General features: G+C 53.2%; 8 protein-coding genes across 8 annotated transcripts; 5 read left to right on the forward strand and 3 right to left on the reverse strand.

Moving 5' to 3' along the window:
• Window positions 1–169: 169 nt before the first annotated feature.
• Window positions 170–1,542, forward strand: LTS14_003093 (uncharacterized protein; the record flags this gene model as incomplete). The annotated part of the gene is made up of 2 exons (XM_064835798.1): window positions 170–582; window positions 639–1,542. The coding sequence occupies 2 exons, from the start codon at window positions 170–172 to the stop codon at window positions 1,540–1,542; spliced, it is 1,317 nt and encodes a 438-aa protein (XP_064696848.1).
• Window positions 1,543–2,627: 1,085 nt separating this feature from the next.
• LTS14_003094 (uncharacterized protein) lies at window positions 2,628–3,791 on the reverse strand (the record flags this gene model as incomplete). The annotated part of the gene is made up of 1 exon (XM_064835799.1): window positions 2,628–3,791. One exon carries the CDS (start codon window positions 3,789–3,791, stop codon window positions 2,628–2,630), a length of 1,164 nt encoding a protein of 387 aa, XP_064696849.1.
• Window positions 3,792–4,033: 242 nt separating this feature from the next.
• On the forward strand, window positions 4,034–6,309 carry LTS14_003095 (uncharacterized protein; the record flags this gene model as incomplete). Its single annotated transcript, XM_064835800.1, has 2 exons — window positions 4,034–5,517; window positions 5,694–6,309. The coding sequence occupies 2 exons, from the start codon at window positions 4,034–4,036 to the stop codon at window positions 6,307–6,309; spliced, it is 2,100 nt and encodes a 699-aa protein (XP_064696850.1).
• Window positions 6,310–6,656: 347 nt separating this feature from the next.
• Window positions 6,657–8,567, reverse strand: LTS14_003096 (uncharacterized protein; the record flags this gene model as incomplete). Its single annotated transcript, XM_064835801.1, has 1 exon — window positions 6,657–8,567. One exon carries the CDS (start codon window positions 8,565–8,567, stop codon window positions 6,657–6,659), a length of 1,911 nt encoding a protein of 636 aa, XP_064696851.1.
• Window positions 8,568–9,023: 456 nt separating this feature from the next.
• LTS14_003097 (uncharacterized protein) lies at window positions 9,024–10,786 on the forward strand (the record flags this gene model as incomplete). Its single annotated transcript, XM_064835802.1, has 7 exons — window positions 9,024–9,096; window positions 9,382–9,510; window positions 9,644–9,649; window positions 9,780–9,937; window positions 10,049–10,137; window positions 10,195–10,291; window positions 10,343–10,786. The coding sequence occupies 7 exons, from the start codon at window positions 9,024–9,026 to the stop codon at window positions 10,784–10,786; spliced, it is 996 nt and encodes a 331-aa protein (XP_064696852.1).
• Window positions 10,787–14,428: 3,642 nt separating this feature from the next.
• Window positions 14,429–16,221, forward strand: LTS14_003098 (uncharacterized protein; the record flags this gene model as incomplete). The annotated part of the gene is made up of 3 exons (XM_064835803.1): window positions 14,429–14,895; window positions 14,975–15,506; window positions 15,562–16,221. 3 exons carry the CDS (start codon window positions 14,429–14,431, stop codon window positions 16,219–16,221), a joined length of 1,659 nt encoding a protein of 552 aa, XP_064696853.1.
• Window positions 16,222–18,331: 2,110 nt separating this feature from the next.
• Window positions 18,332–19,282, reverse strand: CSM3 (chromosome segregation in meiosis- protein; the record flags this gene model as incomplete). Its single annotated transcript, XM_064835804.1, has 1 exon — window positions 18,332–19,282. One exon carries the CDS (start codon window positions 19,280–19,282, stop codon window positions 18,332–18,334), a length of 951 nt encoding a protein of 316 aa, XP_064696854.1.
• Window positions 19,283–19,722: 440 nt separating this feature from the next.
• LTS14_003100 (uncharacterized protein) lies at window positions 19,723–21,768 on the forward strand (the record flags this gene model as incomplete). Its single annotated transcript, XM_064835805.1, has 1 exon — window positions 19,723–21,768. One exon carries the CDS (start codon window positions 19,723–19,725, stop codon window positions 21,766–21,768), a length of 2,046 nt encoding a protein of 681 aa, XP_064696855.1.
• Between the last annotated feature and the right edge of the window lie 3,213 nt (window positions 21,769–24,981).

The raw sequence follows: 24,981 nt of genomic DNA on the forward strand, positions 1-24,981 counted from the left end.
CACCCAGCAACGAATCATTGTGGGATAGCTCTCATTCTTGCAGCACCAAACATCCGCTGCCTGTCGCGACTTTTTGCTGTAGGCGCTGCGCTGTCACTGGAACTCGACATAACATTTTTGATGGGCGTTGCCGCAAAGACGAATATACCCAGCATCAATGACGACCACCATGCCTTACAATACCAGACGGAAGTCTATCTCCTTGTCAACGCTTGGCATCACTGTACCCAAACGGTCGAGAACGATCTCGCATCCTTCACCGCCGAGCACGGCTGCCGAGGGAGATAGTCGACCAGTGAAGAAGTCGAAAAGGTCGCATGGCTCGACATCGCCGCCGCCTGGGTTGATGAGTCCGCCACGCACGACAACGATCAGAATAAAAGAAGAGAAGCCGAAGCATGCGAAGGAGCTATCACCGCCACTTTCACCACGCGCGGAAGGCACGAACAAGGTCGACTTGGAAGGCATCAACGACAACATTGTCGCAGCCACGATCCAGCAGTTGGAGCGGACTGCGAACAGACCTCTGCTGGTCAAGGAGCTGGCGATCTTACTGGCAGCAGAGTTGCATTGTGTAGAGAAGTAGGTCCACCACGCCTGACAAGACTCATGTAAACACCTACTGACAAGCTCTCCAGATCCGCAAACCCGTGTGCACTCATCTCATCACGACTAACAGCATACCTCAACCGATCGTGGCCGGCTGTTAGTCAATGTCCATTGGCAAAAGACCTGTCTGCTGTACATCCTCGCCGATTGTACTTTTACCTCACGACAACACCACACCAGCCAATACCGGATGTGCCACCACCACTACCCGAGCTTAAGAGGACGCTGTCGCCCCCACAGTCATCGGCATCGGCAGCAGACGAGGACGAGCGCTATAACCGACGACGAAACACTCTATCACTATCGCCGGAGGTCGACCTCTCATCACCTGAGCTCGACGAAGAGAATGTTGAGCATCCACCAACACCTGGCGGACCGTTCTCGAACCGTAGCTCCGTGACCCGTGACTCGCGATCCTCGAGTCTGTCGCAAAACAAACGGGCAGCTAGCCCACAGCTGGAACGTGAGGAGCGTGACTTCAAGCAGACCGCCAGTCATCTCTACGAGCAAGCGCAATTGAGGCGCAACAGCCAGGGAGAAGATGTCAAGATGGAGCAAGCCGACGCCACGGCCGGTGCTGAACGTGACACCGACAGTGTCACCATGTCGATTGAGGAGTCTGAGGAGACTGCTGCGCTCAAGCATTGCAATGACGCGGCTGCACTCTTCGGTCACGCCGAGCATCTGAGACTGCCGTCCGCCATCATGGAATTCAGCAGTCCCATCATTCAACCACACGTTGAGCTCCACATCGACACCATAACTTCGCCCGGGAAAGCGGAGTCCGAGATTACAACAATGGAACCCATGATACTCGACGTGGAATCGAAAGCCGACTTCGCTCTTTCCGACTCAGCTTTCGCGTGGGAGAATCTACAAAGTCCAGAGAATATCGGGGTGGCAGAACTGGACGATATGTTCGATGATTATTGAGCGTCGACCCTCGGGAAAACGACACAAATAACGGCCGATGTAACGGTAGATTGTATGATGCATTTCACTCGCGCAGGCAACAGGATGTATGAGTAGAGGTTTGGAGAATGAGCGCGAGCTCGGAAGTGGCTGGCTGCGTGAGTGGATTTGGGCTGCGAGAGGCAGTGTGTTGTACGAATAGATTGTCGGGATATAACAACTGGCTTTACGGCGCAAACAGGTCTGCTGGACGGTCACTGGCGCGCGAATAGCATATAGCATGTAGCCTGAAACCATCTCCGCTGCAAGCTCGGCTGCTCTCATATCGAGTCCTGAAGCGCTTATGCTCGCATGTGCTGCTGCTCACGATGAATCGAAGTGTGTCATGCCGCTTGGCTATATATGTCTGACTGGCAGATCTCGAGCCACTGCTATCGACTCTTACAACCTTAGCGAAGTGCTCTGAATGTCGTCTCTTCCTGTCTATCTGGCCAGCAGCCTTGCTACTGTGCATCGTACAGCTTGCAGTCCAATGCGGCAGATGCGGATCGTTGGACAGGCGGTCTAACGACCTCTATGCTCTGTCCTGCTCGCGATGTGCTGCTGAGATAGAAGATCATGACCTCAAAGCCCACGGGACCCAGGTGGGCCGTTCGGAATCATACCGCAGAGGCTGATCAGGCTTGGACGAAGACGATGTCTGATGGTCGCCAACCTTGGCCCCAGGCTGAAGCTGGAGTCGCGAGCAAACACTCTGTGTCGGCTCTGACTTTCGATTGCTGGTATTTGTCGGGTACAGTTGCATGAGCCCTATTGTACATTAGCAAATACAAATAGCGACTTCACGGAAGTGCTTTGTGATTGATGGAGGTTGCTTGTGCGTCAGGAGAATGGATTTCTCAACAAGATTTGTTCTGCCCCGTCTTGAAACATATTTTGGACATTCAATTCATCATTGCGAGGGATTAAAAATGGTGGGGTGATTGTGAAGGATGGCTTACCATGCGAATCAAATGTAGAGCACCAACCCTGAGCTCAAACCCGCGAAGACGACTGATCATTGAAATGGCAGTAGACCCGAGAACAGCATCTTCGAATCTTCGGTCTCATTTCCAACCAATTCTATTGAGCCAAGTTGTGCTCTCATTGGACGCAGTTTGTACACTAGTCGATGGAGCACCCAAACTGCTGGAGGTACGCTTGACAAGCTCATCGGAAGGCTTCAGCTCAAAGACCCAAGTCGTGCCGAAGTGGTGTCGACGCTCCCCGACGATCTCCATACCAGTCTTCTCCGCTGCCTCCTGCACCAGCTGCCCAATATCACGATTGAACCAGCATCCATGCAATTCAGCATGCTTCTCTGCAGATTCGTCGAGGATGTTGTTCATCCATGGCATGTAGGACCGACCATGCTCCAACAGCAGGATCCGGGAGTCAGGCTTCGAAGTATCAAGGTGCGCAATGATGTTCTCGAGCAGCTGGAGAGGAGCGGCAGTGCTGCAGAGTCCCATGGTTTGGAAGATGGTGTCGTACTTCTTACCATTCGGCGACAAAGGCATAGGTTCCAAAGCAGACCCAGTCATGAAACGTACCTTAAGATCGTGCCTTAGCTGCCCGGATCTAGCCTTGAAACCATATATTGTCTCCCACTTATTCCGACAAACATCGATCATTTGTGAGGACAGATCGTTGAAGCTCAAGGTGCTCACTATGCCACTTGCGCTGTTCAGGCTGTAGTATCCGAGGTTCCTGCCCGTACCACAACTCACTTCCAGAACCTCGCCATGACACTTCTGTGCAAGCTTTTTACGGATGCCATTGATGCCCATCAACAGCTCAGATAAGCCGACATCTGAGTCGAAACTCGAGGCTGTGTAATCATAACGTACCGCAACATCCTTCTGTTGCGCCAGATCCGCAATATGAGGGTTGTGGCAGGGCTTCGAGGCCGCAAGATAGAGCTGTAGGGTGTAGAAGCCTAGACCAACACCAAACGTGCCAGTGATAAGCCATGCACGACGTGGAGCCCCAGAGGACGTCTGCCCTGTGGTCGAGGAAGCTGACTCTTGCCTAGCTGCAGATGGTGCATGTTGCCGGCGCGGTAGTGATTTTGGCGAAGCACGAGCAGCATAGGCTCGAGCATATGGTGCGACTACATGTCGTGGAAAGACCACTCGGCGTAGCAGCATGAGCCGGAAGTGTGTCAAGCTAATGCTGATCCAGTAGAGACGCGATGAGACGATATGAAGTGGTATAGTAGTGGGCAACATGGTGGGCTGAACTGGAGATCTGCCAAGGCATTTAAAAGGAGCCACTTCGGGTCAAGGCTATGGCGACCTCACCAAGCTCCATCAATTACCACCAGAGTTTATGTTCAGTAGCTACGACGCCCTATGTAAGTACATACATCTCTCTACGTATTCTTCCAAGTCCTTCCAGTGTGCACATAAGCTCATGCTTTGCACCTTCTTACGTCTGTATCGTAATTTCCATCACCCTATCAACCCGGACAATGGCAACTCCAGCATCTGTGATCATCGTAGGCTCTGGTGTCTTTGGACTCGGGACGGCATATGCACTAGCACAACGAGATGCATATCGCAATACACAGATCACAGTACTGGAAAGGCTGCCCTTTCCTGCTCCCGATGCTGCGAGCATAGATTCATCCCGAATCATAAGACCAGACTATGCGGACCCAGCTTATGCAGCACTAATGTTAGAAGCTCATCCTCACTGGCGTGGAGAATTCGGTGCTGACGGTCGATACATGGAAGCTGGACTATGCCTCACTCAGGAGGATGCTGCTAACGGCGAGGACGACGCTGCTCATTACTATCTTGTGAAGGCACTGGAGAATGTCAAGACTAAGCTGGGTCTGAAGGTGGGTAGACGGGAGGATGGTGGGCAAGTAGAAATGCTGGAATCTTCCGAGGATGTGAGCAGGGTCGTGAGGAGTATGGGGGGCGACTGTGGAAGACGAGGCTATGTCAACTGGACTTCTGGTTGGGCGGATGCGGAAGCTGGTGTGAGGCATATGAGGAAGATGGTTGAGGCTACTGGACGAGTGATCTTTCGCACTGCTGAGGTCAAGCGTCTACACTACAGCAGCAATGCTGTCAAGGCTGTAGAGCTTGCAGGTGGCGAGCAGCTTAGAGCAGATCTCATAGTGCTGGCTACAGGTGCCTGGACGCCTAAGCTGGTCGACCTACGTGGTGTAAGTTCGGCGACAGGGCAGGTCCTGGCCTACATCGACATCACGCAGGAAGAACAGGATCGACTTGGTAGCAACCCTACTCTACTTTGCGAGACCAACGGCATGTTCATCATCCCTCCTCGCAATCGTGTGCTGAAGGTAGCGAGACATGGTTATGGCTACTCAAATCCCACGCAGATACAGCACCCTGAGCGTCCCGACTCCGGAGAGGAGATCACTGTTTCCCTTCCGCGGACCAAGCACGACGATCCTCAATTGAGCATACCAGCCGAGGGTGACGAAGCATGCCGTGCATATCTGTCAAAGTGTATTCCGGACTTGTCGAACAGATCTTGGACGCAAACGAGGATATGCTGGTATACAGACACTCCTAGTGGTGACTGGCTGATCAGCTATCATCCCAAGTACAGCAATCTCTTCTTGGCTACTGGTGGCAGCGGACATGGGTACAAGTTTCTGCCTATCATTGGTGAAAGAATTGTAGACATTATCTCGAACCATGAAAGGGATGAGCTGGGTGCGGAGCTCAGGAAGAAGTGGCAGTGGCCGGATTCAAGGCAGGAGAGTGATCATGTGTGGACTGATGACTGGAGAGGTGGAGTAAAAGGCATGATACTGGAAGATGAGTTCAGGAAAGGTGAAGCTAGAGTTGTTGAGACGGAAGCGTCGAGGGGTAGGGGCGGTATCACAGAGGCGGGAATAGCAGGTGGGAAGGATGGCGACTGGGAAATCAGTGCTGCTCAATATGAAGCCGAGGTGAAAGCTGAAGACTCGAAGCTGTGAGACATACCCTATTCAGATTCGTCGATATCTCGCGCTAGGGTGAGGCTCAGTTGACTGGCAGAACTCTCTCGACGTCACTCGAAAAGCAGGATCACATGCTTGAAATCCTCGACTACCGCAAAATGATTCGTGTACAAATATTCGCTTCCCACTAGCACCCACATCAAAGCAGAAGATCCACTTCCGTCGAACACTACCGACACGCCACACTCGCAGATAAAATCATGGCCACTGCAGTCTTCGACATCCAGGAGCTCTTGGAATCCATTCTCCTGCGATGCACTACTGCCGACCTGCAACGTTCTCGGCGAGTCAACAAGCAGTGGCATGCGACTGTCGACTCTTCCATTCGAATGCAACGTGCGCTGTTCCATGCTGCTGTCAAGGTGGACGATCTGGCCGATGATTTCCGCAAGTATAAAATCGACCCAGGGCATATAGCAGCGCCTACGCGCAAGCTTGGCGGCACAACGCGATACTCTCTTCATCCCACCATCAAGCCATCGATGCGACATGCAGGCCTGCGCACCGCGATGCAAAAGTTCGCTCGCACAAGTCTCAAGGACAGCTACCTTACCCAGCCGGCTGCTCTTTCCGTGTTCCTCTGGTGTGAGGTATTCACGGACCGTTGGAAGATCACCTTCATACATCTCGACGAATATGAGACTTTCTCGACCCTACTGGACAAGATCAACGCCAATCCAGGTCCTTCTTCTTTAGATGATAAAAAACAGCGCTGGCGGTTGAGGTGGGCCGATGCTCATGAAGAAGAAAGACCTTGTTACTAAGTAGAAGGCGAGTGTCTCAAGAGAGCGCCTCGACACGTCATTCCATCCCTCGACGATGGCAGTGTCGTTTATAGGCTGGAAATTGCGACACGCTGTCCTTCACTTACGATGCCGTGTATCATGAGATCGCCGGGCCTGTGACTAGGGTGGAGATACCTGACGTTGAATGTGAGAAGGATGGCACGGTACCATGTCACATCGGTACAGCATTCTAAGCCTTTGCCGACTCATCACGACATACGCGGCCGTAGGCGAGATGGAAAGAAAGAGCAGTGACTCGATCTTCTGGAGCCAGGTAGCCAAGTGTTTGTACACAAAAGCTCATCATCAATACAAGAATAACTACATCAAGTCATCACATACTTTGGTCCCTCTCCACCCTGTGGCGTTTGCCAATTGATATCCTGACTCGGATCCTTAATATCACACGTCTTACAATGCACACAATTCTGCGCATTGATCTGAAATCTGACACCATGCTTCTTGCTCTCGTCCTCCACATACTCGTACACTCCCGCAGGACAGAAACGATTCTCGACCCCCTTGTACTTCGGCCAGTCCATGTCGGCGTGTTTATCCCAGTCCGCGACTTGCAAGTGCACGGGCTGGTCTTCTTCGTGGTTCGTGCCAGTGCGCGAGACGGAAGTGAGGATGTCGAAGGAGATTTTGCCGTCAGGTTTGGGATATTCGATCTTTTGGCATTGGTCTGCTCTCTTCGTTGCTAAGTGGTCACCTGCGTGGTGCTTGAGGGTCCAGGGCGATTTGCCACGGAGTAGGAAGGCTTCGAGACCGGAGTACATGATGCCGCCGTAGAGGCCGAGGGGTGTGTGGAAGGAGGGCCGCATGTTGCGGACCTGTTTTAGTTCTTTCCAGATACTGCTGTTGCGGAGTTTGTCTTCGTAGTCGTAAAGGAAAACGGCGCCCTCGGCGTCTTTTGTGTCTTTCAATGCCGTCCAGGCTGCTTCGGCTGCGAGCATGCCTGAGCGCATGGCTGTGTGCGTGCCTTTGATCTTTGGCACGTTAAGGAAGCCAGCAGTGTCGCCGATCAATGCTCCACCGGGGAACGCGCACTTAGGTATTGATTGAAATCCACCTTCGTTGAGTGTTCGAGCGCCGTATGAGATGCATTTGCCACCTTCGAGATACTTGCTGTAGAGCGGGTGGTGCTTCATCTTTTGGAACTCACCATATGGTGCGAGCCATGGGTTAGGGTAGTCCAGACCTACGACGAGACCGATTGACACCATGTTGTCGCCAAAGTGGTACATCCAGCCGCCACCATATGTGTCCATCGGAAGTGGGTAGCCCATCGAGTGTACAACCAAACCTTTCTCAAACTTGGCAGGATCGATCTCCCAGACTTCCTTGATGCCCAGACCGTATGTTTGAGGTTGGCTGTCTCGCCGTAGATCGAATTTCTTTGTGACCTTCTTCGCGAGACTGCCATGACATCCTTCCGCGAGCAGTGTACATCGTGCGTGGAACTCCATACCTCGTTCGAACGAGTCCTTTGGCTTGCCGCTTCGGCTCAAACCAAGATCGTTTGTCGCAACGCCCTTCACAGATCCATCTTGGTTGTATAGAATCTCCGAGGCCGCGAAACCTGCATACACCTCCACACCCACCTCTTCCGCTCTTTCGCCCAGCCATTTCGAGAATTGGTTCAGACTTATGATATAGTTGCCGTGATTGTTCATCTGTGGAGGTGCCGGTATCGGGATGCTGCTCTTCTTGGTCAAGAATCGCATCTTATCCTTGGTCGCTGGCGTCACTGGCTCGAATCGATTCGGGTTGTCCTCGGAGTTCCAGTCTGGTATGAGTTCATTGAGAGCCGACGGCTCGACTACATTGCCTGACACGATATGGTCGCCTAGCTCGCCAGCCTTCTCTAGCAGCAAGACTCGAAAGTCCTCATTGCCCGCTTCGTTTGCCAGTTGCTTAAGCTTGATCGCAGCACTAAGCCCTGCTGGGCCGCCACCCACGATGCAGACATCGACCTCATCGCTCTCTCGCTCTATTGAAGCTGGGTCGAAAGTGTCGTCCACGGACGCGAATGTGCGTCTAGCTGTACTCGAGAGTGCTCGTCGTTGTCCTGCTGTGATGGGCGCTGGTCTGTAGCCTCTGACCACACATCGTGACGCAATGCTAGTAGTTGCCAGACATGGTGGCGCTGTCCCAATTACTCGAGGTGTCCTTAGTAAAGTCCTTCGTAGTGCAGTCCTTCGTAGTGCTGTAGACGCCACCACTGAAACTGACATGGTTTAAATGATACGCGGAAAGGCGAGGCGTACGAGATACAGGTCGACATTCACCTACGAACGAACGAAGCTTCCATTCACATACGGTAGCGCAACACAATGCACATGTCTCTGACGTGCGTAACCGGTAACCGAGGTCTCTTCATTGGCTGATTTTAGTCACTTCGGACGCCAAGATTTCTCTAGCTCGACTCGGTGCTGGGGACTCCCGTGTCTCCGCTCAGCTCGCCTTGCAATTCCACGACCTCATTTCACTCCGCGCCCATCTGCATTGTGACAACATCCATCGACACCGAATATTGTACGCTGCAGCACCCACCTGCAGCCTTTTCGCCTCACTTCGGGAAGCTCACTCGCGGCATCGCGAGCACCACCGACACGCTGGCGGACGTTCACGGCGAGGAGATGGGCCGCAGTCCCTATGGCTCTGCGGCTCCACCACCAGCCGCCTCCAAGATGGCCGACGGCGCCAATGGCGGGAACAGCGTCAGCAACACAAGGCTCTATCTAGGAAACCTTCCTCGCAATGGTATGCTCTCCTCCCTTGGATAACACAGGACACGTCCCAGTCTGGGTACCTGGTTCCGCTAGCGCTGCGTGCTTGGCCCATGGCCCTGTATCGCGCGTGCGCCTCACTTTGAGGACTGGCTGCTGCTGCTGTCGCACTCCACTGTCTGATGCTTTTACCACGACCACTCACCCCCCAACCCTTACGCATGTCTTTGGCCGCTCTGCTGGTTGGACCCGGAGCCGGCTCGCTTGCCACAGGCTTGCTTGGACTTCTGGCATCGCTAACTGGACCGTGTACTTGCAGCTACCAAGGCCGATGTTGAGAACCATTTCAACACCCATGGCACGGGCGAGATTACCGAGATCAAGCTCATGAACGGCTTTGGCTTTATCGAGTACAAAGATGCAATGGATGCGCGCGACGTTGTTCCAGGTAAGCCTTCCTTCTTTCAACGTGCAGTGGTACAAGGATGCCAGCACGGTGTCTCTTGCCACTTCACTTGCTTTTGCTCCACACCGCTGCACGTCACGAACTATGGTAGACCTCCTGCTAACTCAACCTGTAGCTTTCCGTAAGTCATAACTTGTTTGCGTTCTCCATCTACCAGGGTGCCGGTCGCCCTTTGTCGGGCAGCAACACGCCTCTCGTGTCCCACAGCCTCAATGATATGCTTTCGACCACTGACATTCATCGATGGCTAGATGGCTCCGAATTCATGGGTGAGCGTCTGGTTGTCCAATTTGCTCGTGGTGGCAATCGTCCACGCGATGCATACGACGCCCCTCGTCAAGCTCCTCGTCCTCGCCGTACCGTTCATCGCATGACCATAACAGGTCTGCCATTTGAGACCAGCTGGCAGGTAAGTGCTTCATCTAGCAAAGATCTCTTAGTGTACTCTGCGACTGTCATGATTCAAGACATCGGTACAGAGCTGCACTCGCCATGAACACGAAGCTGACAAACATAAAAGGACCTGAAGGACTTTGCTCGCCAATCTGGACTCGATGTCGTGTACAGCGAGGTCAACCGTGAGCGTGATCCAGCTGGCGGCGGGAAGGGGTACGATCCTGGTCATCGACATCACACCGCCAGAATACCATGCTGACCCTGTTCTAGCTTCGTCGAGTACGAGACTGCTGCTGATCTAGCAAGCGCTGTTGAGAAGCTGGACAACTCGACCTTCAAAGGCTCCAACGTTCACTGCATCTCTGATGTACGTTATACAAACTTTTGACGGGCATGCGTATGCTAACGGATAAATCAGCCTCAATCCGAGATTCCTCGGCCTCGTGAGCGCTTCCGCTCCCGCTCTCCTGGCTTCCGTGGCCGCGGCTACGGCGGCCCACCACCTCCAGCCGACGATTACTACTACGATCGTCGCGGCCCACCTCGTGGCTACAGCCCACGCCGTGACGACTACCGTCGCCGTACTCCACCACCACGCGGTGGGTACTACGAGGACCCACGCGAGGACCGCTATGGCCCTCCCCCACGCCGTGGCCCACCCGCTGACGACTACCCGCCTCCTCCACGTGGCGGAGGCGGCGGCCGCTACCCTGACGATCGCTACGGCGCTCCACCACCACCACGTGGCTACGGCGAGCCGGACCCCTACATGAATGGTCACTCTCGTGAGCCGTACGGTCGTCCTCCAAGCCCTAGGCGCGACGGCAGAGGCTACGACCGCGGCGGATATCCCCCGTACTAGGAGAAATACGGGTATTGAGGTCAGACAAGACTGGACTCAAACACAAAAGGCCCTGGTGTAGCTTTACTGGCGCGAGATGCCGAGAAAAGATTGTGAGATTGTGCAAAACAACGGAGGGATGTACTGTGTGTTGGGTATACATAAAGCTATGGTTCAGTGTTTATCGGGCTTGCTATACGTTCTGTGCTTTAAGCTGGTCTGGAATCTCGGAGAGACAGCTGAGGCTCTGCTTGATATGATAGTTCGCTTGCTTGCCACAATATGGGTAACGGTGTGGCTCAACTGGTCTTTCCGTCTGCTGCTGCCATCTCTGGCCCTGAACCGTTGGCCGGTGCTGTGTCTACGGTATCCACGTCAGGTCTATGGTATCAAAGCCGTGGCTCGCTCTTATCGTCATCACTGTTATCTTCCGAGATCTGGTTGTCAAGTAGCATACTCCATTTCGGGAAGTCCTACCCGGTGACAACCTGTTGTTTGATCGTTGATCTGGCACCGCAAGCTTATACCTCCGGACCGTGTATGGCAGATGTCGATGCGAGTCTCCGAACGGACGTGAAGATCCATGCCGAAGTGGCTGTCTCGATTACAGTGTGAGGTCATCTTAGGGCCTTGAGGAATGAGGTCCAGGAGTGCGGAACCAATGAGTCGTCGCAGGGTCACACGTCTGCCAATGTATCGAACTCAACGACGCTTGCTCGAGCGGTCTCAACTACTTCGTATAACCCGTGGTGTTGCTTCGGGTTGCTGCGGTCATCGGACAGCATTACTAGGCAGACTTCAGCCAGCTCACGATGCGCCCTTTACCGCTCACCTCATTCACCACCTTCCTCGACCTCGTGCGGGCGCAGTCTACACAAACTGGAGCTGCCGCCACATCCTCCTGTTCAACCTCGGACTGCGTCTTCCTTACCAATGCCTGCGACCGCGACTACGGCGGATGCTACGCTGTTTGTCCAGGTCTACCAACACCGACGTTCACAGACCCCGGATGTCCTACCTCAACAGAAATATACGATGTCACGGACTCTTGCTCGTCAACCATCTGCGTTGACTATATCAATACCTGCGGCTTGCGGTACGGGGGCTGTTTTGATGCGTGTTCGGGATATACTACGCCCAAGTTCACAGCCCCGCTCTGTCCAACGACGACTTCGGCATTGAAGACCTCTTTGGTGGTCGTGGTCACGCCCACGGCGACTGAGACGGAGACAATGGGTCGGCTGAGACTGGGAAGGGCTGAGCAGACGAGTGAATGAGGATGCGAATGATTACTTCAAATTCGGCAGCCGTGTCGAATATTTCTGTGACGAACATAGCGGCGCTGTAGAGTTTTGGCCCTGCTGTTCAGAGAGATGTTGCTTGGGGAGATTACAAGGGCTTTGTGGGTACAAGGTAGCCGTCAGAGACGCATTGGAGATGGCTCTTGATTGGACTTTTCTCCTGATACGTGATCACACTGATCTCCAGCTGACTGGTCATCACACTCATGACGTTGGTTCTACAGCTTAGCTAGCAATTGCAATCCGTGTTGTCAAACATGCCAATGAGGCTTGCTTATCAGGAAGACTAATGCTGACATCTCAGCATATAATGTCATGATTGGCCGCACCGTCAAACATTTCTGCAGACCTCGCATCCTCCAGGACCTACTGTACGATGCCCTCCACTTCTTGGCAAAGGGGCAAGGTGAAGTCGTACCTGTCCCGTACCGCCACTCCAGCAAATCGTTGGCATTCCCCTAAATTTAGCTCGAGCTTTCCAGCTTCTCCAATTCTTCCGCCGATCAACCACTCGTCTACCATTATTATTACAGGCTATGTATGTCTTAGAAAGCCACAATATCCTCGTACTGATGGCCTTGGCAAGTGCTTTGACCGATACAGTGACGCGCTTGCGCAGTGTGATCATGGGATCCTCCTCGTTCGTATTCTACGGCTTCGCCAGCTTTGCATAGACGAGTAATATAAATGAGCAAAGGCTGGTCATGGGTCGTCTCACTTACCTTGTACCTTGAAGCCAGCATACTAAGTAGGCCATCTTTTCCACCTTTCGAGCACAGCTCCAGTCGGTCGTACCAGATCGCCACAGGAAAAGACGATACAGCTCACCACTATGTCGACCCGAAACATTTTCGCCGCCGTCTGCACTGCCTTGGTTGCCCTGGTATGTGCTGACCCAGGACCTCCGGTCATTTCACCAATAGTGACACTCCCTGGAGCCTGTACACGTAGCATTTGCGCAGATTACATCAATTCCTGCGGGAAGACCTACGGTGGTTGCTATCCTGCTTGCTCAGGCTACACGACACCGCACTTCACGGATCCAGGATGTGCCACCACGATATCGACGACATCGAAGCTCTCGATCTCGACGCCATGTCTGCTGAGTCTCTGTGATCAATCCATCAATTCTTGCGGAAGGGCGTATGGAGGCTGCTATCCGGCTTGTTCGGGGTATACTGTCCCACACTTCACAGACCCAGGATGTCCTACTACTACGACGAAGAAGCCTACTACGAGTAGTCCGCCGATCACAACGAGTAAGCCCTCGACAAGCTGTACTAGCACGATATGTGCCGACTTCGTGAACTCTTGCGGTAGGACATATGGCGGATGCTATGCTGCATGCTCTGGGTATACCAGACCCTCCTTCACCGATCTAGGATGTCCTACGACTACAAGCAAACCCACGACTACAAGCAAACCAACCATCACGACGACCTCAAAAAGCTGCACAAGCACAATCTGCGCAGACTTTATCAACTCCTGCGGTCAAACATATGGAGGCTGCTACGCCGCCTGCTCAGGCTACACCACTTCTCACTTCACGGACCCGGGATGCCCTACCATCACCAGTACCAGCTCGTCTCTCATAACCCTCCCGACTTCCAGCTGTGGCTTTCTGTGTCAAGACTACTTCGATAAGTGCGGTAACACATACGGACCCGGATGCTGGACCAGCTGTCCCGGAGCCAAGCAGCCGACATTTACGACGCCCAGTTGTTCGTTGACTACAGCTACTGTCACAACTATTACTGGGTCTTCGACTGTGACCCTGCCGCCTACTTCTTCGTGTGGCGTGAAGTGTCAGGATTATTTCGATAAGTGCGGGAACACTTATGGTCCCGGTTGCTATACTAGTTGTTCTGGGGCTAAGGAGCCGACGTATTCGACTCCGAGTTGTTCGCTGACTGCTACGGGTGCTTCTAGCACGAGTGTCCCGGTGCTCGCTCTTTCTAATCCGACAGGGTATTAGAGATGGGTTGAGATGGCCGGGAGCGTGCTTCGACCGCTAGGACAACGCAACGGACAGATATGGGTCTCCTTGGAAAGATGAGATGACAATATTTCTGTCCATAGCTCGTCCATATGATCGGAGGATGAAGATATATATGTCCCGTATTGCTGCCTCTTTTGCCTTCCAATCGATTCGCCCCACTATGAAATTGATTGGCTTCACTTAACGCATGCTCGGCGCGACTTCTGACCCTTCCGTTCTGCATTGTAACAAAACGATCCAAGTAGTGACTCGAACGACGAAGCAAAGCACCGGCTAATCATCAAACGACACACATACACTCTCCGTACGCTAACATATCCAGCCTCTTCCCTATCAACCCAAAGCCCCTCACTAACATCCAAAATGAAGACGGACAACTACTTGACCCTTTGCCTCGAGCAGGCCGCCAAGTCTCCCCTGCACTATCGTCATGGTGCGATTGTTGTCCGCGGCGGCAAAGTCATCGGGCAGGGTTACAATGACTACCGTCCTGGTTTTGATGGCGGTGCATTGAAGCATGGGCGCATCGCAAAGGGTGGACTGGATGGACCGGCTGTGGCGGAGCTGAAGGAGAAGCTGAAGAGGCAGAAAGGGAAGCCGAAGTGTCAGCAGCAGCAGAATGAGAGTGATTTTGTCGCATTCGAAGGCACAGGTGGAGGACATCGGGCGAATGTGCCACTGAGCATGCACTCGGAGATGATGGCGATCCACTCCGCCCTCGCCGCCTCTTCCACTCTGTCCTCCACGGCCTTCGCCTGCGAAAAACCGTGCTTGAAACTATCGGGTTGTGAAAAACGGAAAGCACGACTACGAGCGGAGGTCCTCAAACAGTACGTCGAGGCTGTGTGCCAGAACGTTACCAGCGGCGCCGGAACAGGCACGGGGAGGTCAGGCTCAGGCAAGCTGCAGGTTCAAGAGTGCGGTTTTGAAGCTGCCGCATTTGGATCAGGTTGTCCACCACGGGGACAAGTGCAACAACAAGGAGGAGGAGGAGGATTTGGAGGAGAGCAAGCAGGCGTTAAAGAGGCACGAGCGGCAGGGTGGCGTGCAGCACCTCTTCCAAGGATGCCACAGGGGGTTTCATCTCCCGCTGAGTGGAGAGAAACATCATCTGAATCAGAAACGGAAGAATCAGAACCTGAAGAAGGAGAAGAAAGGTGGGACGATACAGGGTCAGTACGGCCGGTATCAGTACGGCCGGTATGGGTCACAAATACAGCTAGGATCACATGGAGGACAACAGGGACAGCCGTTTGTGTCTGAGCGTCAGCGTGGTAAAGGGTTGTTTGATGGTGATGATGGTAATGATGTTTATGCTGATGATGATGGTCCAAAACGAAAGTATGATTCTACGGTCCATGGAGTCATGACTGAGGTGTCCCGTGAAGCTTGCGTGGAAGTTGAACGGAGTTCTGGGAAGGGCAAGAAGGATTACAAGAGGGTGAGTGGCATTGTGTTATCCAAGGAGTGTCTCGCATTTGCTGACCCTTGAACAGTCTGGCAGGATGAAAGCGAAGCTTCCTGCAGTCCAGCCACAGCAGTCCGAGGTCTTGCTCCTGCTCAAAGGTCATATTAGTCCGAGTAAGACTGATCGGAAGAAGAGTCCACGGCTTGTGGGAGCGGATCTGTATGTGGCGAGGCTGGGTTGGTGCAAGGGGAATAGGGATGGGAAGGTTGAGCTACCAACCATCCCAGTCGCTAACCCTGCGCCGTCTGGAGCGACATCAGCAGAGACGGAGACGGTGGAGTCAAGTTCCGTCTCTATCGACACCTCGTCTTCTAGTGCAACGGGTTGCTCCCTCCACGATGAGCTTACGTACTCTGATCCAGCACCACCCGCGTCAGCACCGACGACATTCGCAGCTCAGAAGCAGCTTGACCCTTCAATCATTCGCGCCTCTCGACCTTGCTATAGATGCATATCCTACATGCATGCCGTTGGCGTGAAGCGTGTCTTCTGGACTTCTGATGCTGGAGACTGGGAAGGAGGGAAGGTGAGGGATTTGGTGGATGCGTTGGATGATAGTATGGAGAGTGTGATGCATGGTCATAACGATGGTGGTGGTGGTGGTGATAATGGGATCATGGGCAATGGGGTGTTTGTTACTAAGCATGAGGTTCTTATGATGAAGAGACGAATGGGGATGAAGAAGTAGGAAGACGACTGTGGTGAGAGACAGACGGTTCTACTGAGTCAACGGAGAATGTAAAAAGAACAATTGACTTACCTTGCGCTCCTAGCCCGTCCCGCAGGCTTCTATCTTTCGTCGAAGACAATCATCGAAATGACTTACCGGGACTCGTACTCAGAGTCGTGGTCCCTTCCTCTCCGTCTTCAGCTGCATACTGCCGACTTCGTCACTCAGGTCCTTGTTGATCTGGCTTTCGATCGCATCACTGAAACTTACACTCCTCACCCTCTTCACCACAACAGGCGCAGACGCCCTTCTCAATTCCTCCTCATTAGCCGCCGCCCCCTCTTGCTTCCCATTTCCCAGCCCGAACATCTGCATGGACAGCCTCTCAACTTCCCTCATCGCTACACGCTCCCGTTGCAGCAACTGGTTCTTAATGCCCGTCAGCATCCAAGCACGCGTCCAAAGTTCTGTTCCTACTTTGATCTTACGCGGTGCATCCGTGCTTGGATTCATGGGGTTTGAGGAGAGGGGCTGGATTCGGCGGCGCAGCGTGCGGAGGGCGGAGGTGGCTTGGGTGGCGGCTTTTTGGGTGTGGGTGTATGTTTCAATGGCATGTCTGAGGCAGGTGGGGGTTGACGTTGGGAGTGGAGGCGCCAGAGGCGGGGGGGCTGGTGGGAGCGATTGAGGTGGAGGGGTGTTTGGGGTGAGGGATTGCGATTGGGGCTGTTTCAATGGAGGTTGGAGGGCCCGTCAGATTTGCAGAGGCGCTTAGCGGCCGGAGATTCGACGGGTGTGAGGATGATCTTGGACCCGTAGATGGTAAAGAACATGGTGAGCGAGAAATCCATGATCAAGTATATGCGTGGTTGATCGCGATTGAATGCTTCTGATAATGATTAGGTCGAGCAGAAGTCTGAAGACGTTGTGGGAAGAATGCAGGCATGTGAACAATAGGTGAGCTTTTGACAAAGGATTGAGTAGAGAAGAAAGATGGATTGGGCTCTTTCGGGCATTATCTCTGTGCAAAGGATGTAGGTACAGTCGACTGCACCAGGAAAGTGATCTTATGTGCACATGAGCGGGGGAAGTAACGATAGTCGACCGTGATGGGACGAGATGACTGCATTGATGGACGTCGTTTTATCGTGCCCAAGACTGTCCCAAAAAGTTTTTCCTCTCCGTCTCACGGAACCACCTGTCTTTGGCTTCAGCCGAAAGGTCACGACGTTCCGCATGCCTTCATGATTCCTAGATGGAAATGATACTAGACTCATGGAGCCCGAGCATCGAGATTGCAGTCATCGATGTGATCGGATGCAACAAGCTTTGGTACGTCTTGAGATCGAGAAAACTGTGGTCGCAGTACTATTGAAAGGTCTCATGGTAGATCTGTCGATTGATCAAGAGCAGGGCCAACAGCTTGTGCTGAGCAAATGGAAGACGTGCTGGGTGAACTGCGTTGTGGTTATCGCCTTTCACATTTCGTTGGACAGATTGGAGACGATGTCAGACTAAAGTAGGCGTCTGTCCGTCCGATAGGTACTCCCGGATCTTCAGCGCAGCTTCGTCGGTAGAGCTAGCGGTTCGCAGGGAGCTTGCTAAGCAGGGATGCGTTGCCAGGCGGGGATGCGCTGCTAGGCCTTCTCGGATAGCTACGGTGATTGAGTCTGTTCAGGGCGGTGCTGTCTCGATGCCCTCGAGAAGTTTTCCAGCAAGTCGTGTTCTTGTCCGAGAGAAATCCTGCTCTCGGTCGGTGTATTGCTGTGTCGAAGGATTCCAGAGGGTTAGCTGTCATTGCGTATGTATGTCAGCCATTGACGTCCGTTGTCACTAAAGATGCGCTACGCCAGCTCTCAAAGGAGAATCTTTTCTTCCAGGAGTGGCACAGGACAGTCTAGTCCATATGCTGATGGGCAATGGACGCATTTCTCGGTGATGTCTGCGACCTGGCCAATTTGTGTCGTCTGCCGTCTCCTTTGGCTTGCCAGAGTCGTAATACCGTCTGCGCGAAAGCCACATGCCTTCATCACACTATAAGTGTAATCTGGCTGAGCAGCTCAAGAGGACTGTGAGTTTCTATTGCAGAGCTGGGAGACACTGGCCTTCCATGCGAGGAACTCCAGATTCTTCACCATCCCATACTGGCAAGTACTTCCTCCTCATCGTCAAACTCGCCACTCTGTTCTGGCCCTGGTGGAGCTGCCTTTGTGAGGTCTTGCACAGCACGGGTCCCGATTTGTCCTAGTGGCTCTTCAGCCAAGAGAGCATCGAGTTCGTCTTCGTCCGGCTCACCGTGATCGTCCTGGAAAAGCCCAGAATTACGTTGCGTTGGCCGGTGTGCATGCACGGATGCATGATCCTTATCGTGAGCCAACATTTCGTCTAGCTCGTCCTCGTCGTCCTCGAACATGGGCCGACTTTGAGGCTGCGGTCGAGTAATTATCGGTGCGACGTTCTCGTTCGTCAGGGCATCCAGCTCATCATCGGGGGGAACATCGTTACTGTCACCATTGAGTGGCCGATCCAGCATTTGCTCATCTTCGAACAAATCATCGAAAGAACGGTCATCTTCAGCGGCGCCAGCACCAGCTCCCGCGCGGTCGTCGCCAATCCTCTCCATGCTGCCCTCTCGCACTCTAGTCTTCGTGCCATCAATCCAGCCTTTGCGCATGACATTCATCCGCTTCCCACGACCCAATTTCTCCACCATTTTCATACCATCGCGGAACTTGGCTTTCGGGAACATGTCATCAAGCCATAACTGGTATATGCCAAGCAGTCGTCCAATATCAGAGAACTCGTGCCCTTTGCCTTTCAGTTTGAGACGCCTTGCTTGCCGTCGTAGAGCAATGATACCTCGGTCACTCAGTAGAAGGTTCTCATCAAGCTTGGGCACAGGCTTCCGTGGTTTGCGAATCTTGATCTCCTCGTCCACGTCCTTGGTCGTCAAGTCAATGTTGGTAGGGTTTTCATTCTCGTTTCTGTCGATTGGCAAGTCACGGAGGAAGTCGTCCACTTCTTGGACGTAGTTGGTCGCCCCATCCGCCGCACGAGGGTTCGGCGACACAGCAGTCGGCATTCTGGTCTGTTCTCGGTCCTTTATTCGCGAGCTGATATCCTGCCAGATGATGTTGCGAAGCACGCGTCGTGGAAGACGCGACGTGATCCACTTTCGGTCCCGGGCCGCACCCCGACCGCTAGCGTGCTTTGGATATCTTCGACTGTCCTCTCGCTCATTACTGCCGCTGACCATTTGCCAACCAGGACTCCACGTCACAAAGGTCACGCACTACTCATCGTCATCGCTTGAACCTGCAGCACCCGTCTCTGGTCCTGGTTCGGCTCAGGCTGCACGGCCCGTATGCCAAAGATCTTCCGTCGGTATTTCGTACCTCTTTCCGCTTCACACCTGGGACCGATCCTCTAGCAAAGTGACACTTCGGCGCATAGCATCTACACCGTTCATGCAGACTTCTTCCCGATCAATATAAGGCTGGACTAGGATCTGGCAAATCGAACATGGCAGCTGACTCCGCAGCTGGATTACCGCTAGTGGCGCAAACGATCACAAGACTCGAAGCTTTGCTACAGCGAGCCCGGACCTTGAAGCGTGAGGCTGCTATAGAGCCGCCATTATCGACAGCAGATTTGGTGCTGGATGTGGATGCCCTCGGTCATACTATCGACGAGCGATATGAGCAGAGCTATCGCTTCAGCGTGGTAGAAGCAGCAGCGAGGCGGATTTTCTACAGCCTCATCTACGAAACCGTCACCGAGGATCCGAATTTCGTTCAAGTATGGAACCTGTTAGATATTTTACTGGTTTGTAGTGACAAAGGGCTGTGCACGCCTGAGTTAGTGCCATGGCTGATCGAAGAGCTGCTGGACAGCCAAACAACGACTGGCTGTCGGACTGTCTTCGATTATCTAGGGTCTCGACGTGAGCGGCTCGCAGCCAAGGATTTCAACAAGAAGCACTTGGTGTGCTTGCGTTTCTGTAATGAGCTACTACGCCGGTTGAGTAGAGCTGAAGATGCCATGTTCTGTGGCCGAGTATTCTTCTTCCTCTTCCAGACCTTCCCGCTAGGTGACAAGAGTTCTGTCAATCTACGTGGCGAATTTCACATCGAGAACACGACCAAGTTTGAAGAAGCCGATGGCGAAGCCATGGACGTGGATGACAGGGCACTCGAAGGCGATAAAGCTATGGCCTCAATCAAGGCTGAGACTCCACAGCCTCCGACCAAGCCGGGTGGCAAGGCCACACCAGCGAGGGTGGCACCAAAGAAGGTGCCTGAAGAAATTGTGCTGTCCAACAACAAACTGTACCCAATCTTCTGGCGTCTACAAGCTGACTTCTCCGATCCAATCCGTTTGTTTACAAAGGAGAACTTCGAGACATTCAAAAGCAGTTTGGGTCACACTCTGATCAAATTCAAGAAAACGCCCACAGTGGTCCAAACCAAAGCAGCTGGAGACGACACTTCTAATCGGGGTTTGAAGCGTAAACATGGCGACGAAGAAGGCGCGGATACTGCCGGCAACAACGATCTGGCAGCCAACTACAACCCGAAATACCTCACAAGTAGGGACCTCTTCGACCTTGAGCTCAGCGATCTGGCCTTTCAAAGACATATTCTCCTGCAATCGCTCATCCTCATCTCTTTCCTCCTATCACTCACTGCGCCCGCCAAAACCAGATTGGCATCCACACTGGAGACTACCAATAAGTCGATGATCTATCCTCTGACACTAAGCCCAGAGGACACTAAATGGTGTCAGGATACTCGCAATGCCATCACAGACTTCCTACGACAAGTGCCAACCTTGGAAGAGGGCAGATTCTACCACCGCATGGTCGAGACGGTCTTAGCGCGCGATAGAAACTGGGTCAGATGGAAAGGTGAAGGATGCCCGAGTATCGTGCGCGAGTCTGTCGGTATAGAAAGTGTGCAGGAAGCCGGAAAGGGTGCGAGAGATGCCACGCGACTTCGACGCGTGCCTGAACGTGCTGGAGGCGCACTGGATCTTGGTTTCTTGGTCGAGGGTGGCGGTCTCGATGCTCTTCGTAACCCGGCGCGTTTCGCTGCGCCGAGCGTAGAAGAGCTGGTAGAGGGCGTCAAAGGCGAGGAGCTGGACCTGGAGATGGCAATGGATGAAGCCGAGCAAGAGGGGTTGAAGAATGCTATAGGAAGCAAGACTTGGCGTGCGCTGAGACAAGTTAGAGAAACGCAACTGGGCATGCTTAGAAGAGTGGAGGTTAATGGTGACCTGGAGGTGGTTCTTGGTAAAATGGCGAGGCCAGACGAAGGGGTCATGAATGACGTCCATGAAGAGGGCGAAGAAGCTGCTGCTCTGGATATTGGTGACGTCGTTGCCGATGGCCCCGATCATACTGGCGAGGAACTGAAGATGGAGGACGTGGACGAGCAGGTGGATCCGGCAAGTAAGGCAATGCCGCTGCCAGCCACGGACATGCAAACAGAAGCCGCGAAGGTAATCAACATGGTCGACGCGGATGAGAAGTCTGGTGTAGCTGCAGATGCTGAAGATGGCATCGCTTGATGTATCGTAATGGCATCTACTTACCCTTGTAAGCTACTGTAACAACAATGCGATAAGGAATAGCGGCAAGGCAATCGAGAACATGCTTCTACATCAGAAGTGTGCCGCCCTCCCGACCCTTGTTTTGCAGTCGCTCGACCTCGCTCGCCATACCAGATGCTTCATCCAGGAGTTGCGCCCTCATTCATGTCTGTCGCTAGACCGTCTAGCATCTGCTGTCGCTGCTGGGCCAAACGAGCACCAGGATATGGGATTCGAATGCGCACCAGGATGTGGAATTCGCATACGAAGCCATCATGCGGAAGAGTTTTGGTGAGTAACGATACTCTACTGTCTTTTGGGCTTCTTCGAGTAGATCTCTACGAGCGATGCAATGCGATTCATTTTCTTGATAGATTTTCTCAAGTCACGCTCACTACGTCAAAACTTGCGTGAAGGACGATATCACTGACTACTGACAGTAGCTATCCTGGCGGGCTGACAACGATCGTACCGGCTGGTGGTCACGACAGCACGGTCACGAGGCCACACACACACCATCTCCACGAAGACCGACGCCGAAGGGTTGACGACTTCTCCATATCAGGCTCCATGCCTACCCAAAAGACACGAGGTCAAGCGGCGCGGAGCACCGTTCAGGCTATGGAGGACTAGAGAAGAGTTCCAGATATGGTCAGTGTCGATCTGCAGGTCGTGACTGTACCTGAATAATTAGCATGGGTCATATGTCGAGCATGGTGTCACTTGGGACGTTTGCGCAAAGAATTATTGAGGTGTCCGAGCGTCATGCAGGACTAGTGAACGACCTTGGAGGATGGAGTTGTGGCAGTGTTCGTTAGCATACTATGGGATCAAGGACGAACGAACCCGAACTTGTATTCAAGCATTCAGTCATGGTCGTGAGTTGCTGAGCTCTACGAGCCGGTGCCTGCTGAAATACTCAATTCCACATCGGCTGTTGGACCTGCCGTAAGATGCAAACAGTGCCATTGCAGCAGAATGTATTCGCTTGAGTAAATCTGGGGTCGTGAAGGAGCCGGTATGCAGTCCCCATATTCGGCATTATGAGACCACATGCAAGGCAGTTTAAGGGGCATGCAGTAGTAAGCAATAGTGCTACAAGCGGCGTGCGGGAGGCTCTCGATGGGCGCTGCTGTCAGAAGCAGACTATGTGGGCTGGTGGCGTATACCGGAACAGTGCGTCCATCGCACGCCAGCCTGCTCAAAATCTTGGAATCCGGCAAGATTCTGGTCAGGAGCAAAGGTATCCGCGTATGTCCTGAGAGCCAAAACAAGGTCGAGTACCCTCAAGATTGTCGACCTGAACTATACGCACAGCCACACTGAGCATGTCAAAGCCACCGGCTGCAGGCCCGTCATGCCGGACAGTGAAGTCGAGCCGTCACTGAAATCGATCAGCACAGGCATCTACGGGCAGAGGGAGATGTCAGGGCCGACGCGTCGCTGCCATTCAAGATGAAGCCGACGGCTAATGGCAGATGGAGGAGGCCTGATATCATGGTATTGCATTGATGTTTAGATGAAAGGGTGCTAGAGCGTGAAAAGCCGTTGTGACTTGCATCTGCAGAAACAAGCCGTCAGACCATGTCGCTAATACCATGTACCTGATTAGTTCCGCCCCACGCGGATGTTTCGATTGCGCGATGCTGTTGGCTCGAGCTTGGGAGAGCATGATGTACTGTATGATGTAGGGGTGGAGGATGGAGGATGAACTCTCTACCTTTTGGTCAGGTCCATACAAACTTTCGCAACACAATGTCGATCATTGCTTCGCAGTGCCGGCACCTGCGAAGTCCGTTTCCAGACGATGTCCGTCGATGCGATACAGCGGTGAAGCACTCGGGCAGGATTGGATGTGGGTGCAGCAAACTCTATCGGACGGAGATGACTCTGTATTCCCAAAGTAATCATTAGAAGATTGAAGGCCTCGCACATTGTGTTCGCGCTCGCATGCGCTTGTGCATGTTGCGCCATCTGATGATGCTGCTTTTCAGGTACCTTTGCGGATCAGACATGGCTAGCTGTAGGGCTGGAGAAGTGACAAGCCTTGTTTCACTATATGCGGGAGGGATAATAATAATGTCAGCTGTATCCTTGGCGTGTATCCGGCAATCTCGAGTACAACAAGACGCCTCCAAATCTCCGTCAACCCACTGTAATACAGGTTCCAACGGTCATTCTGCAGCATTGTACCCTGGAGGCAACGCAGGCACACGTGAATTGGTAAGGCTCGTGTAATGCCACTCATACTGCCGTCCACTCACAGAGTTTGAGCGTCTGCGACAACCAGTTTTGAGTGACCGGCCAGTGTGACGATCGTAGCCGACTGGAGTAACGATGAGCCCACGTGAAGCCACATGCGATTTACCCGGCTTCACGTGCCGAGCTGTAGTGTATTGCAGATCGCAACCAGGGGTATTGCAACTTCAATGCCAATCCGGATTTGTGCTCTACGAGGATCATGAGGCAATGCATCTGCAATACGGAAGTTGCAGGCTTCTCGCTACAGCACATGCAGTCTTGGCATTCGCTCCGCCGGCTTCATACGCTGATTCGAATCCTCCAATGTCATTGCATTGCCGTTGCGGTCGGCTGGCGGTGATAAAACCCTTGACTTCATGAGTGAGCCAATGACCGCGCGTCGCTTGCGCATTCAAAACGTCCATTTTACGTTTCACAGCGCCAAAGAATCCAAAGGCAAAATCGCCAAATCGTGCGGCCCGGCCCTGACCACTGACCCCTCGATCTCAGACATCAACTATGTACCAGATCTTGAGGCTGCCCAAAACTTCCGAAGCACAGGGCTTGTGACGATGTTAGGGCCGTGCTGATTAGCTGGTCATTTGACCTTGGCTCTGCGCCCGCCAGCAAAGGCGCAGGGATGAGGAGCGGCACTCTCCATGATCGACGTCTAGCGACATCAAGCCTGTAGACGAGATGATACGGAGGGGCACGCCGGAACAGACCATAACACGGCTTTTCTTACCTCGCTTAGAGCGGAACGAGCAGCTTCTGACAAGCCACGCGGAAAGTGTGGCAGCTCTTGTAGCGGTACGGCCAGCATACTCGTGCATCTGGACTCACAAATGGTGTGTATAAGCCTTCGTACGGTACGAGATAGAGGTACATGAGCAAAATGGACAGTTCATCGTGACTAGTCCCCGCAGGAAAGCCCATGCTAAAGCCCGCTCC

The sequence above is a fragment of the Recurvomyces mirabilis genome, assembly GCF_035927965.1.
Source record: "Recurvomyces mirabilis strain CCFEE 5264 chromosome Unknown scaffold_6, whole genome shotgun sequence".
Taxonomy (NCBI): domain Eukaryota; kingdom Fungi; phylum Ascomycota; class Dothideomycetes; order Mycosphaerellales; family Teratosphaeriaceae; genus Recurvomyces; species Recurvomyces mirabilis.